The sequence below is a fragment of the Stegostoma tigrinum genome, chromosome 11 (genome assembly GCF_030684315.1).
Source record: "Stegostoma tigrinum isolate sSteTig4 chromosome 11, sSteTig4.hap1, whole genome shotgun sequence".
Taxonomy (NCBI): domain Eukaryota; kingdom Metazoa; phylum Chordata; class Chondrichthyes; order Orectolobiformes; family Stegostomatidae; genus Stegostoma; species Stegostoma tigrinum.
The window spans coordinates 10,211,682-10,227,066 of NC_081364.1; the positions used below are offsets into that span (position 1 = coordinate 10,211,682).

At 44.7% G+C, this 15,385-nt stretch overlaps 1 protein-coding gene across 8 annotated transcripts in view; it reads left to right on the top strand.

The window, feature by feature from the left end:
* Nucleotides 1-14,809, top strand: part of si:ch211-161c3.5 (uncharacterized protein C3orf18) — an 86,666-nt gene extending 71,857 nt beyond the window's left edge. For all 8 annotated transcript variants that reach the window (XM_048547498.2, XM_059649743.1, XM_048547495.2 and 5 more), the window contains 2 exons: nt 7,507-7,633; nt 10,291-14,809. In XM_048547498.2, the coding sequence (XP_048403455.1) occupies nt 7,507-7,633; nt 10,291-10,371 (208 nt within the window). In that variant the 3' untranslated portion in view covers nt 10,372-14,809. The remainder of the gene's footprint in view (nt 1-7,506; nt 7,634-10,290) is intronic.
* Nucleotides 14,810-15,385: the final 576 nt, after the last annotated feature.

A 15,385-nucleotide genomic window follows, 5' to 3' on the forward strand; every position in this document is an offset into this window, starting at 1 on the left:
TTGCCTCCTCTCTCCTTTTCAAATAAAAATCTTATGGGACTGAAGCAGAGAACATGCTTCTTGAAGCTGGAGAATCCAGAATATGGAGCCCCAGGCATTTCGGGAAATTAGCACATTATCCCCACTCCTCAAACCCAACCTGGGAGAAAGTGCCTCAAAGGTTGAGATTTTATTCCAGAGTAGTGGAATTCTCTGAGATTCAGACCAGACAACCCAGCATGAGTGCAGAGGCTGTCAGATGTGGAGGTGGGTTTTAGGGAGAGTGTGAATGGTGTTGTTCAGGGGCTTGAATAGTGGGGGGGAGGTGGTGAATTAGTTGTTGCATGATTCCAAGCATTCCTCCAGAGCATCAATACCAACTCATGCCTACCCCGACCCCCACACATACCCTTCCACCCATGCCAACTCGCTATCCTCCATTGGCAGGCCTGAGGAGCCGTACTGAGATGTGATTGAATAACGTTCTATAGCTAGATTCACATTGTGGTGTCAGTTGTGCAGAGGCAGAATAGATTCTTGTTCCGTGAGCCTACCCTTTGAAAATGGCTGTCCATACTTTCCATTCTTGTTTTGTGGAGGGTTGGGGGGAAAGGAATGAGGTGGTTTGGGGATTTTGGCTGGATGACCTGCAACTGCAGAGGAAGCTGCCTGTTCCCACGGTGAGCTAGGAGGAAAGCCTGTCTGGGAACTTCAGCACCTGAAGGTATGGCCCTTCATACTCCACCTATGTCAACCCTCTGCCAATGTATCCATTTCCCATGTTCTCTCTAGCCCATTACACTCAATTAATTTCAAACTGACTCAGTACCAATTCATTCCTCCCAACCCATCCCCTCACCTTAACCCTTCTCCCTGAGACCTGGCCTCCCCATTCCAAATCACCTGGTATCGACCATGGATCAAACTTCTGGAGGCTTGTTGACTGAAAATAACATTATCTCTTTATGGATAATGTTACTATTGAAAAACAACCTCTCACTGATACAAAAACATTCAACTAATCCCTTATGAAAACATGCATTTATGAAAACATACGTTTCACTTAAGTGCTTAATCCTTTATGTAAATGAACACTCTCATTACATAATCAGTCACAGAATCCAAACAGCGTGGTAGCAAGCCATTTGATGCATATCACCCCTCTAAAGAGCATCCCACCCAGACCCACTCATCCACATCACCATCCTGGTAACCCTGCATTTCCCGTAGCTAATCCAGCTAGACACTATGGGCAATTTAGCATGGCCAATCCACCTAACCTGCACATCTTTGGACTGTGAGAGGAAACCGGACCATCCGGAGGAAACCCATGCAGACATGGGGAGAATGTGCAAACTCCGCACAGACAGTTGTTCAAGGCTGGAACTGAACCCAAGTCCCTGGCACTGTGAGGAAGCAGTGCTATCCACTGAGCCGCAGTGCTGTTGTGCTGCCAGATAAAATGGCCAATGTATTTATACACATAAATATTTATATTGATTCTACTATTGATAGTACATTTATACAGCTGTTCTGGTTGATTTTCTGGTCAATGGTAGCCCGTAGGGTGTCGAAGCGGGGGATTCAGTGATGGCAATGCCATTATCAAGATGTGAGGGTTAGATTCTCTCTTATTGGAGATGGTCATTGCCTGGTACTTGTGGGTTATCTATGCTACTTACCACTTACCAGTCCAAGCCTAAGTGCTATCCAAGCACGTGGGCACAGAGATAAGGAGAAGAAATCTGTACCGCTTTGTCCTAGCACTTGGGAAATTTTTCTGTAGGGGAAAAGGGAAATCGACCACTTGTAGCTGTGCTGAGACATGGCTAGCCGAGGCTGGGATGAAAAGGCCGGTCATAGAGTCATACAGCGTGGAAACAGACCCTTTGGTCTGACCAGTCCATACTGACCGTAATCCCAAACCAAACTAGTTCCACCTGCCTGCTCCTGGCTCATATCCCTCCAAATCTTTCCTGTTGATGTACTATCCAAATTTCTTTTAAACATTGTAATTGTGCCTGCGTCCACTACTTCCTCAGGACCCTCTTGTGTAAAAGAGTTGCTGTGCACGCCTTTTTTTAAATCTCTGTCTTCTCACCTTAAAAATGTGGCCCCTAGGTCTTGAAATACCCCATCCTGTGGAAAAGATAACTACCATTAACTCGATCTAAACCCCTCATGATTTTATAAACTTCTATGAGGTTGCTTCTCAACCCTTGGATGTCCAGTGATGTAAGAGCAAAGCCCACACTCTTCCCTCTATTGCACTTCCACGCACTATTCCCTGCATCTATTGCGACAAAAAATAAAAAAAGTCTCTTGTATGGTAATTTGTTATAAACGGTCAGCTTTTAATTAAAATAAAAACAGATCTTTCATCGAAATATTTATTTCCCTGTTGCTCTGGTTGAGGATGGGATTCAGCACTTTCCACAACCACTGACTTTTTAAAGTCTCATTCACAAATGGCCTGGGCAGGATATCCTAAATATCATGATGCCAGCTCACCTCCAACTGAAATTCTGCAGCTGCCTCTTAGTTTCCCTGCAGCCTGTGACAAGCAGAGGCCGGGAGTGAGTGACACATCCGTGTCCCTGGTGTCCTGTGGTTTGTACAGTTTGCTTTGCTGAGGTGACATTTACTTCCACAGGGCCATCAACCACAGAAACCGCTGTGACTTGTGGCTGGGCCCCCCTCCCTGGTTTGTTTTTATAGACATGTATATATCCCCTTCCTCCCTGTGAACCCATTCATTAAAAGTTGCAGACACGTGCTGGCCAAGATAAGAGAGAGGAGATGGGCAGGACCTCCTACACTTCCTATGCTAGACTCAGTTCCACCCACACTGATTCACCACCCCCCCGCCTGTCTTCCATTCATGAACATAGATCATTCGAGATGAAAGGAGAAGCTTAAAGTTTCTTGCTGCTGCAACCAGCCCTGGAAGGAAAGCCTTCAAAATAATTAAAGTGGGATATTTTAAACACAAGACACAAGAAAGAGCTTTAGATGCTGGAAATCAGAATCATGGCAAAAAAAAGGAAATTGCTGCAGGAACTTAGCAGGTCTGGCAGCATTTGTAAAGAGAGAAAGCAGGGATTAACATTTCGGGTGCATGACCCTCCTTTCAGAAGGAAATGGAGTTTCTCTGGTGCTTTTTGTTTTTGTTTGGGATAGTTTAAAGATCTTCTTGTTCCTGAACAGTTTCACCCCATAACCTAGCCCCTCATTTGAAGCGTGGACACAGAGATTGTCGGGGAATCTAAAACCCATGGCCAGAAATTCAGGACAAATTATCATTTAGGATTGTGATAAATAGAAATGATTTCAATCGAAGGGTTGTGAACAGTTTGAACTCTCTTGCTGTGCCAAGGAGATTCTGAATACTCGATTGTGGACCCACTAGTTTGCGTCTTGGGGGAGTTGAGGGCGGATACATCAATTCCCAACATTGGCCAGAATTGTATGGAATGGTGGATCCGATTGAACTGGCATGGTTTACTGCTCCTATTTCTTGTATTCTTTAAATGTCTGTTCAGCCGCATGGGGAGAGTTGCACATTTGGTGGGGTTTGAAGAAGGGGGTGCAAGTGGAGAGAAAGGAGGTGGTGTCTTATTTCAGATGAAGATGCAACTGAATGACCCTACCCGTTCATGAAGCAAAGGAGGTTTTAGCTTCCCTGCTGTTCAAGCTCCGGGTTAAAATTGCACACGAAGTCTGAACAGGAAGGGACAATAGGCAAGGGCTGTATCATAGAATCCCCACAGTGTGGGACAGAGGCTATTCGACCCATTGAGTCCACACTTGCCCCTCCAAAGAGCATCCCATTCACCCCCCTACCCTATCCCTGTAACCCTGCATTTCCTAAGGCTAGCCCACCTAGCCTGCACATCCCTGGACACTACAGGCAATTTAGCATGGCCAGTGACTTGCGCATCTTAGGACTGTGGGAAGAAACTGCACAGACACATGGACAATGTGCAGACTCCACAGAGACAGATGATTGCCCAAGGCTGGAACCGAACCCAGGACCCTGGCACTGAGGCAGCAGTGCTAATCACTGAGCCAATGTGCTGCCCAGCAGGTAATAGGCTACCCCTCATAATGCATGTGTGCCTCTTCCCCTACTCAGCCTGCCAGGTTCGCTGTTTCACTAGCAAATGTAACATTTGCAGTCAATGCCTGTCCCAGTTCTCCTGCCTCCCGCCCGCTATCGCCACCAACCCTGCCCCCCCAACCCCATTTCCTATCGAATGGACAGAAGAATAACAGAGGGAGCAAAGCAAAAGTGAAGAGGAAGAAAGAGAAGCACGTGAGGGAAAAAAAGAAGAAGGAAGCAACAATATTGAAATAACAAGGCGGGTCAGGCAGAACTGTGGAGTAACCACTTGAGAGATGACACTGTATATGGGGCCATTATCCAACCCACTCATCCCTTTATGAATCACTGCAACACGATGAAAAAACACCTCCAGGGATTCATTGCTGACCGCAGATTGGTCCTGGCACTTTCTTAGTTCTCTGCCTGTGTGTATAGAGTGTCAATTGGTGCTTATCCTGAAGGTTCTGCATTCAAATTCCAATCCAGGATGTAAGCTCACAATCTCTAAGGGACAATCTGTGCTTAAATCTATTTGCACTCTTGTTAAAGTGGCAAATATCTGAGAGTTACAACACGTACCTTTCAGTACAGAAATTGCACAGCTCTTCCTTGCATTGAGAAAATCAGAAAATGCTGGAAAATCTAGCAGTTTATCTCTTGTCTTCTCGGCACGGGTGCTGCCAGACCTACTGAATTTTTCCAGCATTTTCTGATTTTGTTTCTGATTTCCAGCAGCTGCAGTTCTTTGGTCATTTTTTTCCTTGCGTCACCTGCGTGTCGCCCATGGATGAAAGGGAATGGGCTGGAATGGAACTTACAATGTGTCGAGTTGATTTTAATTGAATAATGGGCCAGGAGGAAGTGCTGGCCATAACTGAGATTGACTATTTCCCTTGGAACATGCAGAAGGAATTTATAGAGATTAGGAGGTCAGAAATGTGGAAAGGTCTTGCTGTTTCGTGCGAAGATCCCTGACTCTAATTTTAAAGATACTTTGGAGCAACTTCAAGGGCCCTGGTTATTTCTGTGGCTACCTCCTGACCTGTATCAGTTCCAAGTTCAAAGGTTAAGTCTCAGAGCTTCCTCTGGATTCTTGTCTGCCAGCACACTTGAGCAATACTCAATCAGACCACTAGATGGAGTACCGCATAAGTGGGACAAAAGGTCTTGCATTTATGTAGCACCTTGGTAGGTCTTTACAATGTCACAGGGCGCTTCATGTCAAATACAAGGAAAAGACAGACTAACAACTACATAATGATTTTCGTGATCATCAGATTATAGAATCCCAACAATGTGTAAGCAGGCCATTCAGCCCATCAAGTCCACACTGACCCTCCAAAGAGCATCCCACCCACTTGTCTTGTCCCTGTAGCCTTGAATTTCCCGAGGCTAATCCACCTAGCCTGCACATCCCTGATCACTATGGGTAATTGAGCATGACCAATCCACCTAGCCTGCACATGTTTGGACTGTGTGAGGATCCAGTGGAAACCCACACCGACACAGGGAGAATGTGCAAACTCCACATAAACAGTCACCCCAGCGTGGAATTGAACCCAGCTCCTTGATGCTGTGAGGTAGCAGTGCTAATCACTGAGCCATAATGTCACCCAGATAGCTCAAGGTGCTTTTATAATGGAGAAAAAACATCAGCTAGTGTGAGCACAGCAAGATCCCACAAATAGCAACCTAATAATGATCAAATAATTGGTTTTTGTGATGCTGTTTGAGAGATAAATTATGCCCAGGATAAGCAGGGAGAATTTGTCCTGCTCTTCTTCCAAAGTGTCCCATTTAATTCTTTATATCCACTCAGGTGAGCAAACGGAGCCTGAATTTAATGTTGCTTCCAGGAGACTGCGCTCCTGACTATGCAGCACACTCTCAGTGCCGCACTCCTAGCTTTGGATTTGGTCCCCAAGTCCTGCAATGTCACCTGAGCCCAGGAAACTGGGGACTCAAAGGTGTGCATGTAATCCTTTAATACCCTTAACTCAGACTCAACAAGTCTGCCTGCTTCTGTGGAGAGAAAAGCAGGGTTAATGTTTCAATTGGACTCATCTGGAACCGAAGGCAGTTCCTGTTGGAGTCAGAACGTTAACTCTGTTTCTCTCTCTATAAGTGCTGCCAGAGCTGCCCATTTTCTGCAGTACCTTGTGTCTTTATTTTATATCTCAGCATCCACAGCACTTTGCCTTCATTATGAGAGCGTTATCCACTGAGCCACGCTTGAGTTCTGAGGTGCAATCACTGCTGTTTTGCATAAGTGAATCTATAGGTTTTGAGGGAAAAAGAACCATGAAGACCATACAAAAAAGTGAAAGGAAATTGAGAAAGCAAGAAAAATCAAAAATTGCACTGATTATAGCTTCTCTGGATGACCTGATGTGTCATATGGTTTGAAATATAGCCACTTCTTTCATGTATCCATCTTTTCTCATTGGAACAGTCTTACCTTGGGAGCTGTTACATTCACGTGTGTGTGTGTAATTCAGCAAATGTGTATTAATGGCATCTGGACGGATGATCCCATTATTGTCAGTGGAGGGACGTTTAATGATGGTTGAACAGCTTGTAAAGAGAAACCTGATATTTAGGAGCTAAATATTGTCCTCCTTCCACCTTCTCTCCCTGTTCCTTGTACGTCTGACTGTCAGGCTGATTGCCTGAATTCCACTGTCTTTTAACAACTCATGGAATCCCTACAGTATGGAAGCAGGCTATTCAGCCCATCAAGACCACACTGACATACCACAGAGCATCCCACACAGACCCATTCCACCTCTGGAACCCTACACTTCCCATGGCCAATCCACCTAACCTACACATGTTTGGAGTGTGGGAAAAACCTAGCACTTCAAGAGGAATGTGCAAACTCCACACAGACGGTTGCCCGAGGGGGGAATTCAACCTGGGCCCCTAGCAGTATAAGGTAGCTATGCTAGCAACTGTGTCACCATGCCACCCCATTCCTCAAGCTCACTCTTCACCTGTAACTGAGACAGGGAGTGTTATCAGAATGGTTAACTGTGAAGGCTGTTGTAACTGTGTAGGTTCATAGCAGAGGGCTTCAAACAATGGTCAGAATCTGGAGCTGAGTATGATTTCTCCTCACCTTTGACTAGAGGGACTGCTGCAAATTGTAGTGTCTCCATAATCAGTATGGTTTTGATTGAATAGTAACTTCTCGAACGGGACTGTTGAGTTCACTGTTGTATAGAATACTGTGTTAACGAAGAATATGTGCACGAGGTTCACACTTACACAGAAATCCAGGTGCCCTCTGAATGGGTAACCAGTACAATATTCATGTGGCATTTGTGATTCTTCCGAATACTTTGTGGCACAGGACGGGAATGTCAGCTATTGGAAAAATATCTTGAAATTGTGCCTTTCCGTTGTATTTTCCCGCCCGGCAGATTGGAAAAGCTACGTCACCAGCTAATGCCAATGTACAGCTTTGATCCTGGCGAGGAACAGGATGACCTAGAGCAGGAGCTACTTGATCACGGCCGTGACACAGCTTCCCAGGGATCACAGAGCAAGGTATGGTGGGCAACTAAGCGGGCGCTCCTGCCGTATGTCAATCAGTGAGCTCAGATTCTACCTCCTGTCTGTTCTTTGTCTTCATCGTTTGATGGTGACCTCTTCTGTTGGGTTGATCAGTTTCTGGACTCAGGACACCTGTCTCAGTGGCTCATTCCCCATGTCTGTGGGGCTTTGGCACTCTTGGATGGGAGCGTTAGTTAGCCATGCAGATTAGGAATGTATTGGGCTGTGAGGATTAGCAGTGTGGCTTGCTTTTTATTAACTCATGGGATGTAGGCATCACTAGCTAGGCTGGCATTTATTGACCAACCCTGGAGAAGGTGATGGCGAACTACATTCTTAAATCACTGCAGTCCACTGGGGAGAGGCTACGCCCACAGTGCTGTAAGTGAGGTAATACCAGGATATTGACCCAGTGACACTAAAGGGATGGCAATATACTTCCAAGTCAGGATGTTGTGTGCCTTGAAGGGGAATGTGCAGTCGGTGATGTCCCCAAATAGCTGCTCTCCTTATGCTTCTAAATGGTTGAGTTTAGAGGTTTGGAAGGTGCTGTTGATGGAGCCATGGTAAGTTGCTGCAGTGCATCTTGTTCATGGTACAGATTGCTGCCACTGGTAGAGGGTGACAGATGTGGTGCCAAGCAAGTGGACGTTTTTTGTCTGGAATGGTGTCAGCTTCTCGAATGTTGTTGGAGCTGAACTTAACCAGAGTGAGCAAATATTCCACCCCACGCTCTTGGTTTGTGTCTTGAAGACGGTGGTCAGGTTGGTGGGGCAGTCAGGAGGTGAGTTACTCACAGCAGGATTCCTAGCCCCTGACCTGTTCTTCCAGTCACAGGGTTTATACAGCTGGTCCCGCTCAGTTCACTGGTAACCAGGTTTTAGTAGATGTTCATAGTTGGGGATTCAATGATTGTAATGCCGTTGAATGTTGAGGTGACGTGGTTAGATTACATCCTGTTTGAGATGGTCATTGCCTGGCATTTGTGAGGTGTGAATGTTATTTGCTACCTATCAGCCCAAGTTGGAATGTTGTCCAGAACTTACTGCATTTCGACACAGTTGGCTTCAGTATCTGAGGACTTCAAAATGGTGCTAAACAATGTTGTAATTGCACCAGAACAGCTTGGCTGGGTGATTGGCAGGTTCTGGGGCACCAGTCTTCAGTAATATTGCCATGGTTTTGTCAGGCCCCGTAGTCTTTGCAAAATATAGCATCTCCAACCATTTCTTGCTATCATGTGGAGTGAAGCGAATTGGCTGGAGACTGGTATCTGTGATACTGGGGATTATTGGAAGAGGCCAATATCGATCATGCACTTCACCCTTCTGGCTGAAGATTGTTGCAAATGCTTCAGCCTAACCTTTGCACCAATGTGCTGGGCTCGTCCATCATTGGGGAAGGGATATTAGTGGAACCTCTTCCGCTAGTGAGTTGTTCAATCATCTGCCACCACACATGACTGGATGTGGCAGGACTGCAGACCTCAGATCTGATCCGTTGGTTCTGGGATTGGCTTAGCGCTGTCTATCACTTGAAGCTTATGCTGTTTGGCATCAGTTAGTGCCATGTTGTAGCTTCACTGGGTTGATCCTCATTTTTAGGTGCGCCCAGCAGCGTTCTCTTTAATGTTTGTTCTGGCTGTGTGGTCCTCCTGAGCAGCAGCAACTGCTGGAAAGGGAAGTCAGCGGCACATTCCCCTATGCTGTGTGTCCATCCTGTAGCAGCAGGATGGACACACAGCATAGGGGAACTCTTATGCCTGATGCTATCCCTAGCATGCCTTCCTGCACCCTTCATTGAACCAGGATTGATCCTAAGTCTGAAAGTGATGGGAGTGATATACTGGATCAGGTCTATAATGAAATAATGGGCTTGTAGATTGTGTTAGAGTATGATTCTGCTGTTGATGTTAGCCCATACCACTTCACAGATTTTCCATTTTGATTAGCTAAGTCTGTTCAAGATCTATGCCATTTAGCACGGTGATAGTGGCGCACAGTGTGATATCCTCAATGTGAAGGTGGAACCTCTACTCCTCAAGGACTGTGTGGTGGCCATTCCCATCAGTACTATCATAGACAGAAGCATCTGCAACAGGAAATTTGGAGTGGATGGAGCTAAGTAGGTTTTGCCTCTTGTGCTTTTTTCACCTTATGCTGACTCAGTCTAGCAGCGCTGTCCATTAGGCCTTGTCCAGTAGTAATGGCATTGCTGAGTCACTGCTGGAGATGTACATTCTGCACCCTTGCCTCAAGTTGTGGTCTTTTCAAAGTGGCTGTCAACATGGAAGAAGCACTGATTTATCAGCTGAGAGGGAGCAGCATGTGGTAATCAGCAGGAGGTTTCCTTGCTCATATTTGATGTAGTGCCATGAAACTTCTGGTTTCCAGAGTCATTGTCAGGAGACAGAACTTGAAATGCGAATACAATGGATTACATTTAAAACAGGCTCTTCATCCCTTCCTCAATAATCGGCAGAGTGGAATCTGAAGATGAGTGTAAAAATTCACGCACATCTTAGGAGTTAACCAAAGGTGCATGGAGTCTGCTGGGGTGATAATCACATCAGAAACTCCAGTGAAGGGAGGGAAGGTGTGAAAACTCTGATGAGTTGCTGTCTAACTCAGTTCCATGTTTTATTCCCCTAGATTCTGATGCCAAGTCAAGGATCCTTGCAGAGGCCCAGCAGACTTGTGTTCACCGACGTGGCGAATGCTATTAAAGCCTGAACATCATCGAATTCTGCTTCAAGCGCCAACAGAGAGGGTCAATCCATGCATGGTCATGTGATCTACTTCCAGTCATTTATAGATATATCGTCCTCTGGATGGCTTGCTCCCCCATTCCCCCAAATCTCGAAGATGTTGGTCACTTTGGGTAACTTCCATATATGCATTTCAAGAGAAATTTCAGTCAAAGCAGGCAGTAAGAGGACAAATGGAAAATGTCGAGTTGATTTAGGGTTTACAATGACAGGGAGTGGAGCAATGGATTATTGATTTCATTTACTGATGTGAATCCTGTTTGTTACCTCCTGCAGTACTGGGCTAAAGTTTAGGGGCGTGCACTCGGTGAAATGGAGCCCTGAACCCACCTGCAACCTTCCCCTCCCCCGCCCACCAACCCTGAAAATTGCAAGAAAGGTTTCTACTCCCATTCTGTCTGGGCGGGGAAATTCCCCTGACCACCGCCATGAGGACACCACTACTTGGAAAGAATTCCTCAGTCCAGGCCCATTTAGAAAGCAAACAGCATGTTCCGTGACATATACTTGGACCACATTGGTCACATGGTAGAGGACTAGGCTGGGCCTAAGCCACTAATAACATTTAATTATTAATATTTCACTGGGTGATGGAGAGATGCAGGTTCTGTAACCTCTACTGAAATACTGACGGCTACCTCCTCTCCCTTCCATTTTATTCCCCTGCTTATTCTTTCGCAAGATGTGAGTGTCACAGGCAAAGCGGGCATTTTTTGCCCTTCCTGGTTTCCCATGAACTGATTGGCTTGCTGAGCCATTTCAGAGGCCAGTTAAGAGTCAACCACGTTGCTGTGCGTCTGGAGGCACATATAGGCCAGAAGATTTCAGACAGCAGATTTATTCCTCCCCACCACCCCCCCAAACCCAACATACGCAGACACACACACATTAATGAACAAGCTGGGATTTTACAAACAATCAACAAATGTCGTGGTCAATTTGACATTTAGTAAATGAGTTCAAGTCCCACTTAGCGCCATTGGGAGATTTGAACCCTTGACCGTGGAAGGTTGGAGTGGCTCTCTGGATCACTGGTTCTAATGACATTACCACAATGCCAGTATCTCCTCCACCCTCTTCTCTACCCCTTAATTTGCTCATTCCTGCATATCTCATCTCCATCAACACCCCACCGGCTGCTGTCAGCACTCCACTCATAGCTTGACGTTCCCACCAAGGCTCTGGACTCAAAATCATGGGTTGCCTGGAGGGATAGGGAGATGGGTTTGCGGGCAGGGAAGGGTGATGTGGGTGTCCTACTGCTTCCAGGTCGACGTCAAAACCAAAACTGACCTTCTTGTTGTCATGTTCACTTGACTCTTTGCTGCCATTTTGGATTTATTGTTCAATTTCACTGTTATACATGAAGGGCAACCCCCTGTTGGGAAATTGAGAGCACAAAATGGTGGCTCTGTCACCTTGGAGTCAAGAGGTTTCAATTTGCTCTCCAGGACTTCAGCACAAGATCTAGGTCAACCAAGGGAATGCTGCACTGTCAAAGGTGCCATTTTTTGGATGAGACATTAAATCCAGGACCTGTCTGCCCTCTTAGGACATGAAAGATTCAAAGAAGAGCAGGGGGGTTCTCCCTGCCATTTAGCATCACTTTGGCAGACCTTCTGGTTAATAATATATTGTGGGATTTGCTCTCTGCAAATTGGCGGCTATGTTTCCGATGTTGCTGCATTTCAAAAGAACTCGGTTGACTCAAAAGCACCTTGGAATGTTCTAAGGTCGCGATAGGTGAATGTGGAGGTTTATTCTGCTATATAATACCTATCCTGTGCTCTGTGTTCAGTTACTGGGCTAAATATCTGGATATCTTCCCAACATGATGGAAACTTTATTGAAATAAATGCAAAGCAATGCAGAAGTGTCTTGAGATGTTCAAACACTAACCAAGGTACATGCCAAATAATTCCGCAATTCTCTGCCCATCCGGGTCACTTCATAGCTCTCGTTACTAGTGTTGCAATGCAAATGAAGTTATTCCAGTCCAAACTATTTGCGGGTTTAATTCTTTCCACTGAATTATGATTATGGCCTACAGATTTGTTGTACTTGCTGTCTTTGCCACTGATCTACCAACCTTCCTGGCCCATCCAATGCTGTCTCCCAAGTACATGAGCTCCATCTCCTCCCACTGAAAGAAACTGGCTGGAAGGTGAAGGCACTATAGTCTTACCAGACCATTGGGTTGTTGTCTCATTAGTGAGAGATAACTGGGGCTTACCATGTCTCAGATGAGGGGAAGAGGTTGAGAAGGAGAGTCCTTCATGGAAACCTCAAATGATTCAGTCAGATGTCACATGACACCAGGTTATAGTCTAACAGGTTTATTTGATATCACTAGCCTGTTGTACTTTAACCTGGTGTCGTGTGACTTTTGACTTTGTTCACCCTAGTCCAACACCAGCACCTCCACATCATCAGCTGATTCAAGAATTGAATCACACTGTTAGTGTCACTCAGCAGCCATCCAGCTAATTGAGCTAACCAGACCCTGGGAAATTGAGCGAAAGGTACGACCATATATAAACCGTGGGAAACATTTGAAGAAAGAACACAAAGCATTCAAGAAAAATACATTCCACTGAAAACCAAAGACTCAGCAAGAAGGATCTATGTGTGGCTTACTCAGGAAGGAAAGGATAGGGTTAGATTAACAGAGACGTTTATAAGATTACAAAGAATAATAGCAAGCCTGGGGATTGGGAGTGTCTTAGCAACCAGCAAAGGGCCATTGAAAGGTTGATTAAAAAGGAAAAAGTTAGAATAGGTGAGTAAGGTGCCAGGAACATAAAAACAGCAAAACATATCATAAAAACTGAAAGAACTGTGGATGCTATTAAATCCATTATAACCTTTAAGTTTTTTTGATTCAATAAGCTGCCGCAGAAAATGCTAATAGAACAGAACAGGGGCTTGTGGAGTTGAAAGTAATATATTGCAATGGAAGAAGGATTGGTGAGTGAACAGGAAATGGAGAAGGCATAAATGGACCATTTTCAAGATGCCAGGCCGTTACTCGTGGAGAGGCTCTATGGTCAGTGTTGGGGCTTCAGCTATTGATATTCTATTTGATGACTTCGACAAAGAGTCAGACAGTAAATTATCTACTTTTGCTGGTAATGCAAAGCTTAGTTGAAATTGTAATTGTAAAGAGGTTACAGAAAGGCTGTGAAGAAATATAGACAGGTTAGATGAGTGGTCAATAAGATGGAATTGAATATGGAGGAAGTGTCAAGTTATTCACTCTGGTGTTCAGGAAAGAGAAACAAGACATCTTTTAAATCTTGTAAAGCTTGTAAACGTTGATGTTCAGAGAGATTTTAGTGTTTTTGTACAAGGAATTCAGAAGATTAGCATGCAGGCTACCACAAATAACTAGGAAGGCCATGGACACATTATCCTTTAGTGCAAGGGAACTAGGATCCAGGAGTAAGGAAGTTTTGTTACTGGAAATTTCACAAGGAATTGCTGAGCTGATGCCTGGATTACTGTGTACAGTTTTGGTCCCCACATTTAAGTAAGGATATACTTAAGTAAAAGGTAGTACAATGAAGGTTAACTAGACCGATCTATGGGAAGAGAGGATTGAATCTATGTTGAGAGACTGAGTGAATTGGGCCTGTATTCGCTGGGATTTTACAAAACAGGAAATGATCTCATTGAAACACAGGATCTGGAAGGGTTTTGAAAGGATAGATACTGAGAAGTTTTTTCCTCTGCCTAGGGAGTCTAGAAAACGGGACACAGTAAAAGGATAAGTCATGATTATTTAGAACGGAGATGGGGAGAGATTACTCAAAGGGTCAAGAAGCTTTTGGATGAATATATTCAAGGTTGAGCTAGACAGCTATTTGGTCTATCAGGGAATTGAGGAGTCTGATGGGAAAAGTGGGAAAGTAAAGATGAGGTCGGAGATCAACAATGATTGTATTGAATAGTGGCATCTTTGAAGGGCTAGATGGTCTCCTTACACTTCTATCTCCTGTGTTCTTATTCTCTTATCTTATGGCTGGTGATCACTGCAATCATCCGATCGTAATTGACTCCTCAGCTGCCTATTATAAAACCAGAGGCCCAATACCAGGGAAGTGTTGAGATTCATCATTCAGGCATTAGGGTTGATTCCTATTTAAAGAAAGGACACACCATAGTTCTACCACTTCTCCACACACAATCTCCTTTATCAGGAGTAAGTCAGTATAAATATTAAGATGTTTGGCAAATCAGTCAGTTGGATATGATGATCAGAATCTTAGTCTTAGTCAGACCAAATGCAATGGCTGTTGATGGAATGAATTTGCAGCTGTATTAAACTACCAAGAAAAGACTTTCTGAAACTAATGTTGATTCTTGTGCTTCGTATTTATTATCTTCCCCACATTCCTTTCTGAGTTGCCCTCTCATTTCACTAGGAGAAAGTGATACTATTGTTTGGGGTGTGCTTCGAGAGGGATATTGAGTTGATGAAACTAATTTATTAAAACAAATGTTTGCACTGAATGTGAATGAAGTGCAAGATCTTTACTGAGACTGGAATGTGTAACTGCAGTTACCTGTTTACCTATGTATTCCACAGTAGGTCTATAATGCTCATGTGCCAAACCATTACCATTGATGTGATGCTGAGGATAAGACCAGAAGATCGAGAATAAAGAGTAAGGGGTTTCCAAGATTGCTCCTACTGTCACTCCTGGAACAGTGAGGGAGCTGTACTTGTTGCTTTTCACTGCAAAAACAGTATTGACTACCAGTAATTACTCATATTAAACATCGTGCAAGTAGCAGGGAGTCATTTTAAATTATAATTAATTATTTATTTATGGGGTGAGGCCAGTCCAGCGTTAATTGCCCATCCTTAATTACCCAGAAGGCAGTTTAAGAGTTAACCACATCACAGTGGGTCTGGAGTCACTTGTAGGCCAGACCAGGTAAGGGCCATAATTTCCTTCCCTGAAGGACATTAGGGA